The 17144-nt window shown below is 35.8% G+C and overlaps 2 protein-coding genes and 1 long non-coding RNA gene across 5 annotated transcripts in view; 1 reads left to right on the plus strand and 2 right to left on the minus strand.

Annotated features, from left to right (window-relative positions):
* Positions 1-303: 303 nt before the first annotated feature.
* LOC149651290 (uncharacterized) lies at positions 304-7489 on the plus strand. 3 transcript variants are annotated; one of them, XM_089848144.1, is made up of 5 exons: positions 304-1340; positions 1398-1565; positions 1646-1783; positions 4324-5049; positions 5114-7489. In XM_089848144.1, exons 4-5 carry the CDS (start codon positions 4991-4993, stop codon positions 5469-5471), a joined length of 417 nt encoding a protein of 138 aa, XP_089704270.1. In that variant the 5' UTR covers positions 304-1340; positions 1398-1565; positions 1646-1783; positions 4324-4990; the 3' UTR covers positions 5472-7489. The 3 variants fall into 3 exon arrangements, with proteins under 3 accessions (XP_089704270.1, XP_089704268.1, XP_089704269.1); XM_089848142.1 differs by having other exon boundaries at positions 304-1565; XM_089848143.1 differs by having other exon boundaries at positions 304-1565; positions 1646-5049.
* Positions 7490-8788: 1299 nt separating this feature from the next.
* LOC149651291 (uncharacterized) lies at positions 8789-9892 on the minus strand. Its single transcript, XR_016371160.1, has 2 exons — positions 9113-9892; positions 8789-9024 (listed from the first exon to the last, which is right to left on the minus strand). It is a non-coding gene; the product is annotated as an uncharacterized LOC149651291 (long non-coding RNA).
* A 1440-nt stretch (positions 9893-11332) lies between these two features.
* Invadolysin (leishmanolysin-like peptidase, invadolysin) overlaps positions 11333-17144 on the minus strand; it is an 88913-nt gene continuing 83101 nt past the window's right edge. The window contains exons 10-15 of the mRNA XM_089848120.1: positions 16933-17065; positions 16100-16189; positions 15943-16012; positions 12435-12568; positions 12193-12348; positions 11333-11756 (exon numbers count right to left, since the gene is read on the minus strand). Of these exons, the coding sequence (XP_089704246.1) occupies positions 11580-11756; positions 12193-12348; positions 12435-12568; positions 15943-16012; positions 16100-16189; positions 16933-17065 (760 nt within the window). The 3' untranslated portion in view covers positions 11333-11579. The remainder of the gene's footprint in view (positions 11757-12192; positions 12349-12434; positions 12569-15942; positions 16013-16099; positions 16190-16932; positions 17066-17144) is intronic.

Here is a 17144-nt window from a genome sequence, read left to right on the forward strand (position 1 = left end):
TGTAGTAGTTCTAGTAGAATTTTTAATAAAAATTACACCAATTAAGACCATACTTTGATATTTGGGAGTAATATCCCTCTATTGACGTCACCATTTCGTCAATAAAAGGATGTTACTCCCAATCAAAGTATCATCGTGGCAACATAAACATTCCAACTGTCGCTTCTATATTTTACGATTTTACTGACGGTAGATGGTCTTAATTATTGTAATGGATAATAAAAATTACACTAATTAAGACCATCTACGAGAACTACTACATCTACCATCAGTAAAATATAGAAGCGACACGGGGAATGGTTATGGTGCGTCACCATTTCATATTAACCTAGAGTATACGTCCCTTTGTTACCGTCACCAAAGAGAATGGAAGTAGAATGGGGTTTATAGTCTCTATGCCGTCACCATGTCATATGAGATTAGATTATACATCCCTTTAATGACGTCACCATGCCATATGAGATTAGAGTATACGTCCATTTATTGACATATACTCAAAAAACTCGGGGATATTTTAAATCCAGAAAATCCTATATTTCTCCGTCTCTTGTGACTTGTCAGCACGCACAAACCTTCTTTGTATAGAGACCTAATTTTGCGCGTGCTGACAAACAAAGCTGGAACAGAGTATATACAGAATAAGCTGCCATCGGAGATAGACCCCTATCATCGTAAGTTTATAAGATATGTTCCATAAGTGTGTCACTCGTTAATGAGAGCTTGTCATGAAGTGACGTAGGTGAAACGTCATAGATTCTTGTAATGCGACGCGTAGTGAGGCCTTGTCAAAGGCTTAGTACAGACTAAAGAGGAGGATGGACTGCAAAACCGAGTGTAGTCAATTCTCACGTCGTTCTTGAACTAGCTCTCATTAAGCCTCTAACATTACGAAGTATGGGTAGTGACATACTTATGGAACATAACTTATAAACTTATGCTATCATATAGAGATATCTCAGTTGTGACGTCACGTTAGTGCCTAGGCAGTGGTTTGTTTGGTATCGCTTTGGTTCTATGAGCAAAAAGCATGGGTGACGTCACACCAAGGCGTCAGAGATAGCTCTATAGAGAGCTTTCAGATGGGATAGTAGTACGTCACACCCAAGTCTTACCGCTGTTCTGGCAGCCATAATGGGTGGCCTCAGGAATGAAGCTGAGACCATCAATATGGCAGCGTAAGTTATGTCACGAGACTCAGCTCCTCCTCCAACTGAAAGCTCTATATAGCGAGAAAACAAATTTCCTCACGCGCATACTCTATCCATGGTATCTCTGTCCCCTTACTACTGCTCCATGGTGGAAAGTAATATTTCCGTGGAGTAGTTTTAATGGAGCAAAACGTAAGTTTAATTAAATTGCCCTAAATATATTTACGCCTTATATAATATTGCTCTAAGGTGGCACAATGCTGCATGCCCAAATGGTCATAGCATACTCGATCCACCTCGTTGAGCGCGTGATCGAGTTGGCTATGACAGGTCGTCAGAATGTGATTCGTCTGCTGAAGGACGGTTAGGAGGGACTTCAGGATTCTCCTCGATGCTGCCTAAAATTCCCCGGATTTGGTAATTTATTGACGTTTTTATTACAATTTTAATCGTATTTCAAGTGAAAATGTATGTTCATTAATTTTAATGTAAATTAGGCACTGAAAATCTGCGAAAATCATGCTAAACTCCGAGTTCGTAAATTGCGTCCACGAGGTTAGGCTTAGCGCCTGTGATGAACCGTCGAAGGCCAAGGCTTATATGGAAGTATGACTTGCTAGCGCTAAGTAATTAAAGTAAGTACTAACTTTCAAGCTTCAAATTTTTTTCAATGTCAAGAGTGTAAGGGTTACGAGTTTATTAGTCAAGCCTTGGGGTGTGAACGTGAAGTTATCCATGCAGAATTGGATGTTGCGGTATTTTGAGTGTAAAACTTGGCTTTAATTTCAAGTGAACCATTAGTGCTTGTAGCCTTTTTATAGCAAGTTTGTTAGACTTTCCATCAATTAATATTAGCTAATTAACAAATGGATGATAGCGTTTGGGGGTCCATGGATGGTTTTTAATCGCAGTTAGTAAAGTTAACGATGATATTGTGATACTTTTTGAAGTTGATAATTTTTGAAGCGGACAGTAGCGTCGCTAGGGTTTGAAATTTGGGGGGGCTAAATCTGGGCAAACTAGTTATTATAACAACTTAATAAATTGCATAATGGGTTCATTGGAAAATGTGTAGACCTTTAAACTATCCGTAAATTTATGTCAACGTGAAATTATTCGCATTTTAAAGATATACAACCTTTTATTGATAACGAGTACGGAACCGATTATGAAGGATTTTCACTCGTCTTAAGTTTATGTTTAGTTTTAGTTAGCTTTTAGTCCACACTATTGGGACTCCCTTCGAAAGAACATGAAACATTTTACTTGTCTACATCTGTTCTTTCCTTCAAAATAGTACTGTTTGATATTGAAATTCATATCTGCAGAGATGAAACTTAACGAATCTAGCATTATCATTTTTTATATATTGCTACAGAATTTTAGGTTGCTAATAGCAATTTTTTGGTAGGGTTTACGGATTATTTTGGGGGGGACTAAGTTTGGAATTTGGGGGGGGGCGGGCTATAGCCCCCCAAAAAAGGCCTAGCGACGCCACTGGAAGCGGATAATTTTTTATTAGCCTCCCATTTAGAAATGACTTTTTGGCGAATATCCTAAAAGAAAAACTTTACTTTAGCTCGCGCATTCAAAATACAGTTTTTCCAATAAATATCATTTCTTGGACGTTATAGGATAATTAATTACATTTAAGTCGCGGAAACTATTTTAATCGATATTTTCATGACTATAAAAACCCGACTAGTTCCTTCTTCCTAGCCACCAAATACCATAAAAATAAAATATCTAAAAATATAACCTAACCTAACCCAATCCAACAGAACCCAACCCAACCCAATGCAACCAAACCCAATCCAACCAAACCCAATCCAACCCAACCCAATCCAACCAAACCCAATCCAACCAAACCCAATCCAACCAAACCCAACCCAATCCAACCAAACCAAACCCAACCCAACCAAACCCAACCCAATCCAACCAAACCCAACCCAATCCAACCAAACCCAACCCAATCCAACCAAACCCAACCCAATCCAACCAAATCCAACCCAACCAAATCCAACCAAACCCAATCCAACCAAACCCAATCCAACCAAACCCAATCCAAACAAATCCAACCCAACCCAACCCAACCTAACCTACCCTAACCAATAATATGAAGGGTAAAATATAGAAAAACATGGAAAATATATATTTTAATTAATTTCCGCACCTTAATTTTAACAAATTATCCTATAATTACCTTGAATAAATGATATTTATTGAAAAAAACTGTATTTTGAATGTGCGAGCTAATGTAAAGTTTAGCCATTGACCCCAAACCTTATTAAAATCAGAAGTATATAATACTTCTCTTCGAGAGAAGTGTAACACAAAGCGGGGTAAGTGTAACGTCATTCTTCCCAACACCAGATATTTGGAGCAATGTTACTAAACCGAATCACATACGCGATAAATAGTTCCCTCATCATTACTCTATTACGCTTAATTATTTGCCAAAGCACGCTTGTGAATTTTTGTCCCATGCCAAGATGAGGTTCGTGGGTTGACTGCTGAGAATTTAGTACGAAACAGTTATAGAATTGACCTCACGGTGCGATGCCCATCTATAGTTTGATGAGCAGGAAAGCAAACAAAAAGGGTGAGCCTGGAAAGAATGACGTTACATAACTAAATTATTAAGAGAATACAGTGTCATCCTTCTTCCATTATCCCCTTCTGCTAATATTTATTTTTCTAGTTATGTTAAATGATTTATTTGGTAGTGAAATTAATGTTATTCTAAATACTTGTGCCATTTAAGCAGAGCTGCGCTAATTAGGTGGCAACTAATTAAATTAAAATTAGCAAATGAATAAATATTTAGATAATTAGCAAATAGATATAGAAGCTAATTGAATTCAATTAGTAACTGGGCATTTATTTTTAAGCAAATTAATTACGAGAAATTAATTGAAACTCCAATTGGCTAACTAGCCACTTCTAAATCTAATTAATTTTTAATTAATGTTTTTCCAATACATAATAATTAATTATAATTACTCCCCAATTAGCAGTAAGGTAATTAAAATTCAATTACCATTTTCAATTTAGTAAGAAATGCCTATAAATTCGAATGTTAATCTAATTAATTAGCACAGCTCTGCCTTTAAGATGATAGTAATTTTAATTTGTATTAGATTGTTTGAATTGAACAGATTTGATTTTATTTTAGCTATCATCTGTTTCCAAAGGAGAAATTTATGTTGGATTCTAGAATCAATAACTATTTTTTTGGCAAAAGGCACCCAATATTAATCAGGTCAAGGAACCCATTACAATCCCCTTCTTAATTGAGGTCTACACTTTGATTTTATCCGTTGAAAGGGAATCTCATTACCAAAACTATTTAGACAGCCTGTGAGACATTTAGGCAATTATTAGGGTATTTAGTTTGTTATTTATTATTCTATTTATTGTTAGAAGGGAAGCGCTTTGTGTCCTTGAAGTTTTAGGGATTTTTCTTTTCGCCAGGACATAAATAAAATCTTACTTATGGAATAGGTGAACACTGGTCCAAGCCCTCCCTTTTAAGAATAATGAACGCGTAATCAGGATTTCAAGGGTGAGATTCCCTTTGCGGTATTAAGGTATCTAGTTTATGGTTTTAATTATAAATATTTTTAGGGGAAAAGCGTTTGGCAACTCCTTGAGGGAGTTTTGTAGGATTTAAATAAATTTGTGATTTATGTTTAAGGTAGAAGGTTGCTTATACGCTTTGTCCTTTAAAAGTAAACACGATTTTAAGCGGGGTTTAAGGCGAGGCTTAGCTTTTTACGGTATTCTTTCCCTATTACTGTTACGAGTGTGCCTTTTATGCCAAAAAAATAGTCATTTGTCTTATGCCTGAACATTTTGCGTTACGTCTATCGAAAATACTCGACTGGATTTTCGTATTAAGGTAATTAATTTCAAGTTATTCGTGTGACTTTTTCCAAATAATAATTCGAATTTCTCTTGCGCAGGAACATTCACTCGAGTGGAGGACTTATAACATCGAGTGGAGGACTTATAACATCGAGTGGAGGACTTATAACATCGAGTGGAGGACTTATAACATCGAGTGGAGGACTTATAACATCGAGTGGAGGACTTATAACATCGAGTGGAGGACTTATAACATCGAGTGGAGGACTTATAACATCGAGTGGAGGACTTATAACATCGAGTGGAGGACTTATAACATCGAGTGGAGGACTTATAACATCGAGTGGAGGACTTATAACATCGAGTGGAGGACTTATAACATCGAGTGGAGGACTTCTAACATCGAGTGGAGGATTTCTATCATCGAGTGGACTCTCATTGGAAATCCCATGCTAAGGACGAAGTTTCCTGGTTTTGGGGGCTCCACAGCGGGCTTTAGTTTAAATTTAATAATTCCCGAGTCAAACAGGGACTTGTTAAATTTAAATTGGGCTCGCAAGGCTTACTTTGGGGGTGGTAGCTTAAGTTTAAAATTTAAGTTTCGATATTGGGGAAGGAACAAAAATAGTCGAAAAACACTTAGGGTAGTTTTTTTTGACATTTATGCTTTTTTTTTGTTTTTTTAATAAAATTTTTATTTTTTAATAAATTTTTCATTATTTTTTTTTTATAAAAAAAAATTGTTTTTATGTCAATATTTTCTTTTTTATCAAGTAAAAAGCTAAAAAAGGGACCTAAAAATATCCCCCTAAGTCCAGACCCTAGAAAATTGAAACCAAGTCTAGTATATTAAAAATTCAAGAAAAGAAAGAACGAGGTTTAAGGCAAAATTTATTCAATAAAAAACAAAAAAACCAAAGTGTTTACAAATATTTCGAACAAAAAAAATATTAAAGAGGTTTGTAAGTTAAAGTTTGAACGAAAAAAAAAATAATAAGTAGTTACAAATAAAACTTGCGAGCAAAAAATTAAAATAAGGGTTACATGTAAAATTTGCAAGTAAAAAGATGCATTTTGTGTCTTCTAGCTTTGATGATTTTTCTTCGTATCTTCGAGTCAATGTTGAGAGAGATAGCAAGTCCGGAAGAAGACATCGTGTAACGGAATCCAACAAAGCTTGTCATCAGGAATGATACATAGCAAGTCCAGAACAGCGGAAGTCATCGTGCAACGTCAATCCAACAAAGCATGTCATCGGGAATGATAATTCATCGGGAAAGATACGTCACATAATGACCAGCGACAGAAAAATCCAAGAATATCAGCTGCATCTATAAATGAAAACATATTAATAATACATCTTAAACTACTGCCTACTTTTGGGTCCAACAAAATGGATTTAAATAAGAAAAAACGTGTCCTAAATTAAAAAACTGGCTACTAAATATATTAAGTTAGATGAACCAACTAATCGTGACCCTGTATTAAAGAAGGCTTGACTACCGTGATTCCCACCCTGAATTAAATACTCTGGCTAACTAATTATTTCCCATAATAGGGTAGAAAAAAACTTTAGGAAAACCAGCCATTTAATTTTAAATTAAATTATGTAATTCAATAATGAAAATAATTTAAAATATCCCTTAAACTAATTTTAGGAAAACCTGCTATTTAATTTAATTGCGTGCCCCTTTTAATAGCTTAATAATTTAAAATATCCCCTCAATTAATTTTATTAAAATCTGCCATATATTTAAAACTATTGCCACAGGTAGAACCCATAATTAAAAACGTTAGGAAATGGGACAAGGCTTAACTAAGGCTTGGGACAACTGTCCTCGTGTCTTACAATTATCTCTACGGAACTTGATTTTCGAAAATGTATCACTTCATCTCTAAATTAATTAACAATAGCCCCTAAACTAATTTTAGGAAAACCCGCTATTTATTTATTTTAAAACTACAGACAGACCCCGTAAATAACTAGGGTTTAAATGGGACAAGGCTTAACTTAGGCTTAGTGCAACTGTCCTCGTGTATTAAAATTATCTCTGCGGAACTTTATTTTCGAAAATCTTTTGCTTCATCTTTAAATTAATTAACAATAGCCCATAAACTAATTTTAGGGAAACCCGCTACTTATTTATTTTAAAACTATTCCCACAGACAGACCCCGTTAATAACTAGGGTTTAAATGGGACAAGATTTAGGGCAACTGGCCTCGTGTTCTAAAATTCTCTCGACGGGACCTTATTTCCGAAAATCTGTCGCTTTATATCTAATTTAATTACGTACCCCTTTTAATAGCTAATAATAATAATAAAAATAGGACCTAAACTAATTATTAAGGGATCCTCTTTGTAAAATTTTATTGTGGTACTTGATTTTTAATAAATAATTAAAATTCACTAACATGTAACACAACCTGATTAACTTAAATACTTGAAATAAAATAAATAATTTAAGGGGGGCTAGATGAGTTTGGATTATTGTAAAGTTAGGCTTACGGACTGTTGAAGCACGAGGAGATCAAGCAATGGCGGCCAAGTATGTTGAAGAGCTTCGAATTCAGCATGTGTCCTCGGGAAAAACGTTCAGCGAAATGGCGGAACGACCAAGAATCAACTTCAAAAGCCGGGATCACGATCAGCTGAGCGAGAAAGGTTTCCCAACCGACCTCCTCGACGGCTTCCAGGCAAAGAACGAGACGGCTGGCCTGTAACTTCCAAGTAGGAAGCAAATTTCCAACGTCAGCTGAGCGGGAAAGATTTTTCGAAGTGACCTCCGTGGCGGCTTCGAAGCAAAGAACGAGTTCGTCTGTAACTTCCAACTAAGAAGAAAATTTCCTACGTCGGGGGGCGCTAAAAGCTCATATTCGCGGACTCGGATGCGTCATATCTCAGGCACGAAATTCAAATAGCTGAACATCGCTAGGCCTAAATGAATGAACGCTAGGCCTAATTGAATGAACGGCAGGCCTAAATGAATGGACAATCATTACCTTTTACCATTAACATCTGTCGTGACGTCACAAGTCAATAACCTCGTTGACGTCATAGGTGACGTCACCGGATATGACGTCATGACACGTCACCGGATATGACGTCATGACACGTCACCGGATATGACGTCATGACACGTCACCGGATATGACGTCATGACACGTCACCGGATATGACGTCATGACACGTCACCGGATATGACGTCATTGGTCACGTCACCGGATATGACGTCATAGCAAAATTTACCATGCTTTAGATGTCAGTAAATACGTAACTACGTATGCAGCGCGCCCTATCGGCAAATCTTACAGCATGTTTAAGATGTCAGTAAATACGTAACTACGTATACAGCGCCCCTAACGGCAATTTATGAACTATATATTGCTTACACGAAAGTCTAGTAGAATTTATCATGCTTTAGATGTCAGTAAATACGTAACTACGTATACAGCGCCCCTAGTGACAAATGTGTTAATGCTTAATTATCCGTTCATAATGATAATAGTAACCCATAGCCCCTAAGTAACCCCAAATCCCAATCCTGTTTAAAAGCACTAACGAGTTTTTGATTTCTCGTAATCCAGAGGCAACCATTAATCCAAATCCATTTTAATAACTTTTTAAAAGCATCAATAGAAATCACCAATGAAAGAAAATTTTCATTAGTGAATAGCCCCTCGACGCACTGCCTTTAACAGTGCTAAAAAGTGATTTATTTATTAATGATCATATGTATGCCTGTAACTTTATTGAAAAGAAAAGCAATAAAAATGAGATTCATTAAATCGACGAACAATTATTTCATTTTATTTATTCTATAGTACATTTATAAAGTATAAACAAAAGTATATGTGTTTAAAAACAGAAAGTACGCTGCGTTGAAACTTGCTGGAGCCGTGTAATATGAGAAGGCTCCCTTTATTCCAAAATAGTGTCGACGTACCTTCCCGAACGTGGCACAGGGAACAAGCCGTGAATAGGCTCATAATGTAGCATCAATGAAAATCCTATATGAAGGAAAATTGTCATTAGTGTTTAGCCCCTTTAATACAGGTACAGAAAGTTTTAGTTTACAGAAATTGAAACAATAGCAACCTATCGATTTTCTTCGACTTTATGGTCTGTGCAAAAACGTTAATTTTTATCATATAAATAACGATTACGCCAAACTTTTTGAACAAATTCTTATTCTGTTTATTATTCGAGTCACCTGTTCTGTTATATTGAGAAAGCACTTTAATATAGTGGATCTTATACTTAACCAGAGGGTACAAATCAAGTTTTTATAACATGTCCATAACTATAATTAGTAAGCTTATAAATAGAAATGATTCTATCACATATTATTTATAAATATTAAAGCTAGTTTTGTTTTGAAATATATTTCATTGATACATTAGATTTTATTAAAAAGATTAATAATGAAAATAATAAGAATAGTTTTATAAACGCGTAACTTCCGAGTGTTGAGTCCAAGTACTGAAAATAATAAGAAAATTTCTATTATTAGAATTTCCACTGTTTTTCCACGCTAATATCCTACGGTGGAAAACGAGGTTGTTAGGATGGAAAACCAGGGTATTTGGTGGCAAAAACGTAGAATTATGCTTTTAAGTCCACATCGGAAATGCGTAAAGTCACTGAGGCTAGAATACGCCAGTGGTTAGCCCCTCGGTGACACTATAAACCACTTGAATCTCACTATTAAATTATATATTGTCAAGGGGTCCGACATTTATACGAAATCAAGTAAGATTTTGGCGAAATCTTTAATCAATAAATTACGAAATCAAAGAAGAAATTCCGAAATCTTTGGTGAAATCAAGAAGAAATCACGAAATTTCGTACGCTTTTGGGGGGGGGGGTGAATGTCGGAGGCCTGAAAACATAAACATTTATAGCTTAGAAAATACCAATATGGAGGCAAGGAATAGAGTAACGCCGGAATTGCCAGGAACGTTTGAAACATTACCGAACATCTGCAATTTTTCCATGATAGAACTAAGCGGAAATATTCAATTAATTTGCTTGAATCGGCAAATAATAATGCTTGAACACGAAAGATTTCATTAAACAAAATTTTCTAATAAATAAAAGTTAAAAAATACTTTAACATACGTTGGGGGATGAAGAGAAACGCCCAATCCGCGGTCCCCATCTCTTTAGGTGATTACTGAAAGAACATGTAAGGGATCAAAATTAAACACGCCCGTCTTTTCACAAACTAACCGTTTTTTCTTAAATAATTAAATAAATATAATTGATATTAATTATTTTAATCGTCATTAATTTACCTTAATTCTATTTAAATCGTTTTAAGAAACTTTATTCCTAAAATCATTTTAAACATGGCTTATGTTCACGTTTGAATTCAAGCGTATGCCTCTAACAATTTTTAGAAATTTAGGGTATAGATGATTCACTTTAAATGATAATAAAAGTTGCAATTTCGTGAACCTTTGGTGGAAGCCCTGCCATTGGGAGTCTAGACGTTTCTCGTAACCCTAGCCGATCGGCGCGTAATTCTTAGAAGCCAAAAATTGCTTTCTACGCACACCTTTGCTCCAATTTGCCAACGGCGAACGCGGTGACTCGGAGAGGTATGAATTATTGACAACGTAATGTTAACCTCCATAGAGATTAACATTACGAGTTCGGATTGTGTATAATATAAATAGGGGATTTTCTTAAATGTATAGCTTTGCTTACCTTTTCACTGGCTTCCAAGTTCCACGAGGGTCTTACTTAAAATCAGTTCGCCGACAATGCCGAGTGATTGGCCCCTCGACATAATCCACAAATGACAGTCCTCCGGTTTTGACTCTATTAATCTCTATGAGGGAATAGGATGGGGTGTCACTAGTCTATTAAAAAAAGTTCAATGACGGAGAAATAATGACACAAAAGATTTTTATATAAAACTTGTAACTTGTATTTCATTTTGTGGAACATTATTTACATGAATAGTTGTTGTTTTCTTTTGTAGTTAAGGGTAGAACCTTTTTTTCATAATCGTGTAAAACCCAGTTCCATTTTTTTTATATTATTTTATTTTATTTAATATTTATATTATTGTTAATTTACTTCTCTTATTATTTGTTTTCCTTCGTTAATTATTAATTTTCATATTATTAAAAAATACATTATATTACAAAAAACCGGGTTAGAATTATTATAGTTTATAAAAAACAACGGTTTTAGAGATTTCTTAACCTTTTTTATTTTGTTATTTTTTTTCCCCACCGAAAATTGTTTATTTACTAATAAGTTTTCTTTTTTCAAAAGTTATATATCACTGTTGGGGGGGGGGGGGGGTTTGTTTGTTTGTTTATACTTATATTTAAATTACGAGGGGGTAACCGGGTTTGGGGGTGGGGGAGAGAAAAACAATGGCTTCGCAGCGCGACCTTCTTTTTCAAGAAAGCAACATTTGTTTTAAAGTTGTTTACTAGTAACGGAAAAAATGTCAACGAAGTATTTGTAATGTTAAGCCTCGCGTCCAACAATTAGGGTTAATTCCTTTGTAGGAAAGAAGAATAAGATCTAATTTATTCGTAAGACATCATCTGGGTGGTTTACAAAGGCTTAACAATATTAAGAAACAAGTCCAAATCACTAGTAGGTAAGACGGAACGCGATTGACACAGCCGCGACACGTTAAAACGTCTTTGTAATAGCCTTTCGTCGGCGCTAAGTAATCTAGAACGTCTTTCTCTGGTAAACACTGCATTCGTTGTTCCTCAAGTTGAAAAACATTAACGTAAGTACAAGATGAATATTAAAGCCTAATTTCGTTTAGCAATAACTTGCCTAAATCTAACTTAGAGGTTTAAGTTAGAAACGTTTTAGCTAAGCCTAACTTTCAAGCAGCATATTTTGTTTTAGGAACTTCATTTTTGCTAAGCCTAGTTTCAAGGTTTAGGCCTAATTTTGTTACGTGTAACTTCCAAGGGTTAGTTTTTGCTAAGCCTATTTTGTTTTCGGAACTTAATTTTTAATAAACCTAGTTTCAAGGTTTAAGCTTAACTTTCAAGGTTTATTTAGTTTTAAAAACTTCATTTTTCCTAGTTCAGACTATACATTATGAGGGTAGTTTCAGGGTTAGTTTTAGGCCTAAATATGACAATACCGTAATTTCAGTAATAAATAAATAAAAGGACATATTTAGTAAATACCTGTTGGCAAAATTCCCAGCACGAAGGACAAATAATAACTCCAATATGTAACCAACCATTCTCGTAGAGTTGAATCTTCAACTCCTGACCGCGAGAGTAACACGTAAAGGTGTAATTGGAAACCTCAACGTGTAATCGGCCATGCCGACAAAAATACTTTTACCCCAAAAGTCAAGAAATCAATTTAATTAAGATTATTTACGAAAAAACCTGCGGAGAAATTGGTTAGGCCTAAAGCTTACCTTATAACAACCACTTCCCCAATGCTGCCATTGTCGCACCTGATGACAAGTTCGTTCTTCCCACATTTCCGCGTTATGATTGAAACATTTCGAACCAGGTCCGTAATATTCCAAAGCGAAATTCTTCTCGGCTTCTAAGTTATTTAGATTTAAGTCATATCGTAAGCATTTTATATACACAACATTAATAACTCTTCGAGCTTCAGTTCTAAGGCTCGATTCTACTATGTTAATACAAGCATAAGTTTATAAGGTATGTTCCATAAGAATGACACTACTAACTACTAGCATAAGTACATAAGATATGTTCCTTCCATAAGTTTGTCACTGGTTACAAACTGGAGCTTGTCATGAAGTGATTGAAGTAGGTCACAGCCTGGTCAGGTGCTGTCAGAGGCTTAGTACAGACTAAATAGGAAGATGGACTGCAATATGAACCGAGTGTAGTCATGCAATTCTCGCTTGTCGTTCTTGAACTAGCTCGAGCTGTAAGTCTCCAGCATTACGAACTTGTATAGGTAATGTCATACTTATGGAACGTATCTTATAAACTTATGCTACTAGTAATGCTAGATAGTTCGAAAACGACAAGCGAGAATTGCATGTCTACACTCGGTTAATTTTGCAGGACTTCCATCTTCCTATTAAGTCTGCATTACTAAGCCTTTGATAGCGCCTGACATTAAGGCGTCGCGTTACAAGAATGTATGACCTACGTCATTCACTTCATGACAAGCTCCAGTTTGTAACCAGTGACAAACTTATGGAAGGAACATACTTATGAACTTATGATACACGGTCTTCCAAAAATGGAGGCTAATTATAGGACCCAAGTACGGTAGAATGGAATTCTATGGGCCTATTTTGAAGACAGTAAATGTAACAATGTATAAGTTTTAAATAAAACGCGATCTTCGAATCATTTCGGGGATACGCCCATTTCCGGAATACTTCGCGTAAAATCCCGGAAATGTCTACATTTGGTCTAATTTGACCTATATAATATAAATAGATGATAATGAAATATACGCGTCTAGAATATTAATATCTCAAAAATCCGCAGCCGACAATTACAGACCCAGTTCCTTAACAAAAAGGAAACAGTAATTCGTACTGTATTTAAAGGGAAAGTCCCATTTAAATCAAAATTAACGAGGTAGAGAGTACTTTTCTCTTTAAAATAATGACAACTTTCGTTAAAATCGGTTAAGATTGCACCAAGAAGCGATATTTAGTTTATTAGGGAGAAGGTATAAGATGCCTAAGTATTCGCGCCCCATAGTCCCAGTCCCCCTTTCAAAATACAAGGGGGGACGTAAAAGGAGGCCGGGCTATTTCGCCTCTCCACAGTCGGAAAATACGTGGTAATTTTCGTCATTGGCGTCGCGCTGACGTGAGTTTTCAACAACCAATGAGATGCTGGTTGTAATTTAGAGGCGGGGATTAACTCCGGACCTACATTTGGACTGGAGATAAAGCTAGAAATGTGGCGAATTTATACTTTCTCCCTAGTAAACTAGATATCGCTTCTTGACTTAACCAAGAAACCAATTTTTGAATCAATTTAGATTAGACAAAAACGAGTTTTGCTTCGCAGTCCTTAAAAAACTGCATTTATACACAATCCTTGGCGAAACAAGGACACTTTTCAAACCCAAAAAGGGCCAGAAATGAGAAATTATTATATGTATTGCAGTTTGAAATTAAGTTTAATCGATATGGGAAATTTGGTTTTAATTGCGTAGTTCAAACATTTGTTATGATTAGAAATTTTACAACAAAAACGGGTATAAATGCGGAGTTTCGAGATAATTGAGCTTAGATTTTCATGTACGAAATTGTATAGAATATGTTCTCGTAAAAACTTATCCGTATCAAATAATTAAGGCGAACAAATACAAAATGAGCTTTTAGCATTTTTCAGGGTGGAACAGATAAGAAGAACACTTATTTAGTATAATAATAGTAATAAATTTCGTTTCGTCCGACGTTTATGAATTTCATCATTACGATAAAAATTTATTATTTTTATTAAAAAAAAAATACTGTTATTTGCAAAATTCCCGTTAAACTTGTCTCTAACGCGAAAGCTTAAATCATCAACTTCTTATAGGGTTTTACGGTCAACTAACAATGTTTCCAAATATATAGTCCATGGGGATTCCCCGATATTCGGAAGGGGAACGCGCGCGCGCGGCAGCACCTTTGAGCTTTGAAGTCTGGGCGCCGGCGCGGTGGGGTTTCCCAGCTACGAGGCTCGCTTAACTTCAAGGATGCCGATTTAACAGTGTAGATACTACATACCAACGGGTTGGGAACCACCTTCAGGAGGGTTTCCCCAAGAATGTAGCATTCCCCAGACAGACGCAATAGAGGCCGACATTTGGAGAATGCGGAAAAAAGAAATGATCGACGTAATAGAAGAATGCGGAAAGATTACCACTTCCTTTTTAGCTCCATCCACAATTATAACATGACTGACTTATAATTTAACGCCCAGACCGAACCGCTTTACCTAGGAAGTTGAAATTTCGCAGGGACATTATTCTTAACTAGTAGATGATCATTAAGAAATATTTTTGTAATCAGCTGCCATCTTGAAATATGGAGGCCATCCCCACCCTAGTTGCTATTTACGTTAATCGCGTAGTATTAACGTATTAAGTATATGATTGTTTAGCCCAATAGACGCGCGACAATTCTGACCATAGATTTTTAGAAACTCCGCATTTATACCCGTTTTTGTTGAAAAATGTCTAATAATAAAAATCATTTGAACTACGCAATTAAAACCAAATTTCCCATATCGATTAGACTTAATTTCAAACTGCAATACATATAATAATTTCTAATTTCTGGGGTTTGAAAAGTGTCCTTGTTTCGCCAAGGATTGTGTATAAATGCAGTTTTTTAAGGACTGCGAAGCAAAACTCGTTTTTGTCTAATATCTGGTCCTTTTTGAGGAGAAACGTTTTTTTAGGAAATAAATTAGTTCTGGAATTGTCAAACCCAATCGTAACTTACAGTTGGAATGGTCGGGAAATACAATGCACTGTATAAAAGCACACTATGCTAAATATATGTTTAAACCGCGTGAAACTAGCTGATAATTATAAAAAATCTCCAGGTATTTCATTGTGATCATTTTAACCTTATTTTTTATAAAACCTATACAAAAAGTTCAACTTAACTTTACACTACGAGAAATGAGATACTATACCTTTTCAGCCTTTACTAGTGCTGTAAAGTTAGGTTGTTAAAACGTGTACCCCCTTGGTCGCGAAACCTTGGGTCTAACCCGCAAAAAATTATCCACCTCGTAATGTTAAGCACCATAGAGATTAACATTTCGATTTCGGATTGAGTATATGCGCGGGAGTTATTTTCTTTCTGCATCATAATTACATAAGAGCTTGGTTGGGTCACACACATGCTCTCGCGAATCGCGCTCTTAAATTTAAAGTTTCAAACTAGGCTTAGCAATAACATTACTTTAGGCTTAACTTACGAGGATTATTTTCGGGAAACTGGCATTGAGAACCTCGAACCACTACGTTGTTCGATTTCCAAGTAAACTCCTGTCAAATTAAAGAAACGTTTCTAGTATTTAGACTTTCCTAAGAGTTATTTATAGCTTTGGAATTATATTTCTCGGACAAACTTACTTGAATATAAGGACAGTAATCGGCTAGACTAACTGAACCACCATATCTGCCCACATCCGAAGAAGGCACTGCTGGAATAGTCTCGAAGTTCTAATAACACAAAACGTAAAAGTATCTTAGTTAAAACGCTAGTATCATTATTTGTGTGTGTTCCAATGAATTTGCCGAGTTAGGGATAGGATATCCTTACAACTTCAGAATTTTGTGGGGAAGTTAAATCAGGGATAGATTTAATTTTAGAAGTAGGAATGGAGAACAGAGTAATATCTGGGCGCGCGTCAAAGTCCCGGACCCCCTTCCACGGGACGTCGGGGGGGGGTATGAAAGAAGAGGCGGGTCATAGCGACAGAGGTAAAAGAAGGAATTACGTATTTTTCGCCGTCCCCGTCAGTAACGTAATCAAAACGTAGTTTAAAACTGAGCCAATAAGATAATTTAAACTTTTCGTTACGTGTTGGAGGGAGGGGCTCTTTACTGGACTGAAGTAAATACTAACCGTTCTCCATTCCTACTTCTAAAATTAAATCTATCCCTGCTGGTAATAAGGCCAAAAATATGTACTGTAGCAGACTACAGACGAATTTCTTCCCGTTACTCCCCCTCTACGAATCCCAAGATAAGCCTAACTTCCGGTGATATGGAATAAGATGGATAGCTGGGAATTATCACCAGTGATATTTTTAGCACAATTATGATGGTTGGGGAATGAATAACTATAATCCTTCTAACAATATCACTGGTGATAATATTAGCATTTCTCTGTCTGTTGTAAATTAGATTTTTTTTGGCTCTTTCTCCTAAACTATTTGAGTTAAAAGAAGGGGTAAATTTACTTGGAAGATTCTTGGCAATTCTTTGTCGTATTCGACGAGATTGCAAAGAGCGACGGAGTCTCTGTTGTCCGTGCACTCCGTTTCTAGAGGATCCCGTTTCACTTTATCGCAGAATGGATGAATACTTTCGCTTCTAAAGAAAAAATACACCAAAAAGAATAAGAAAAAAGAAATATGCAAATTTAGAAAGAACGGTCTTGAAATAAAAAAAA

The sequence above is a fragment of the Phalangium opilio genome, unplaced genomic scaffold (assembly GCF_054372755.1).
Source record: "Phalangium opilio isolate 3A_F unplaced genomic scaffold, DU_Popi_V2 ptg000082l_1, whole genome shotgun sequence".
Lineage (NCBI taxonomy): Eukaryota > Metazoa > Arthropoda > Arachnida > Opiliones > Phalangiidae > Phalangium > Phalangium opilio.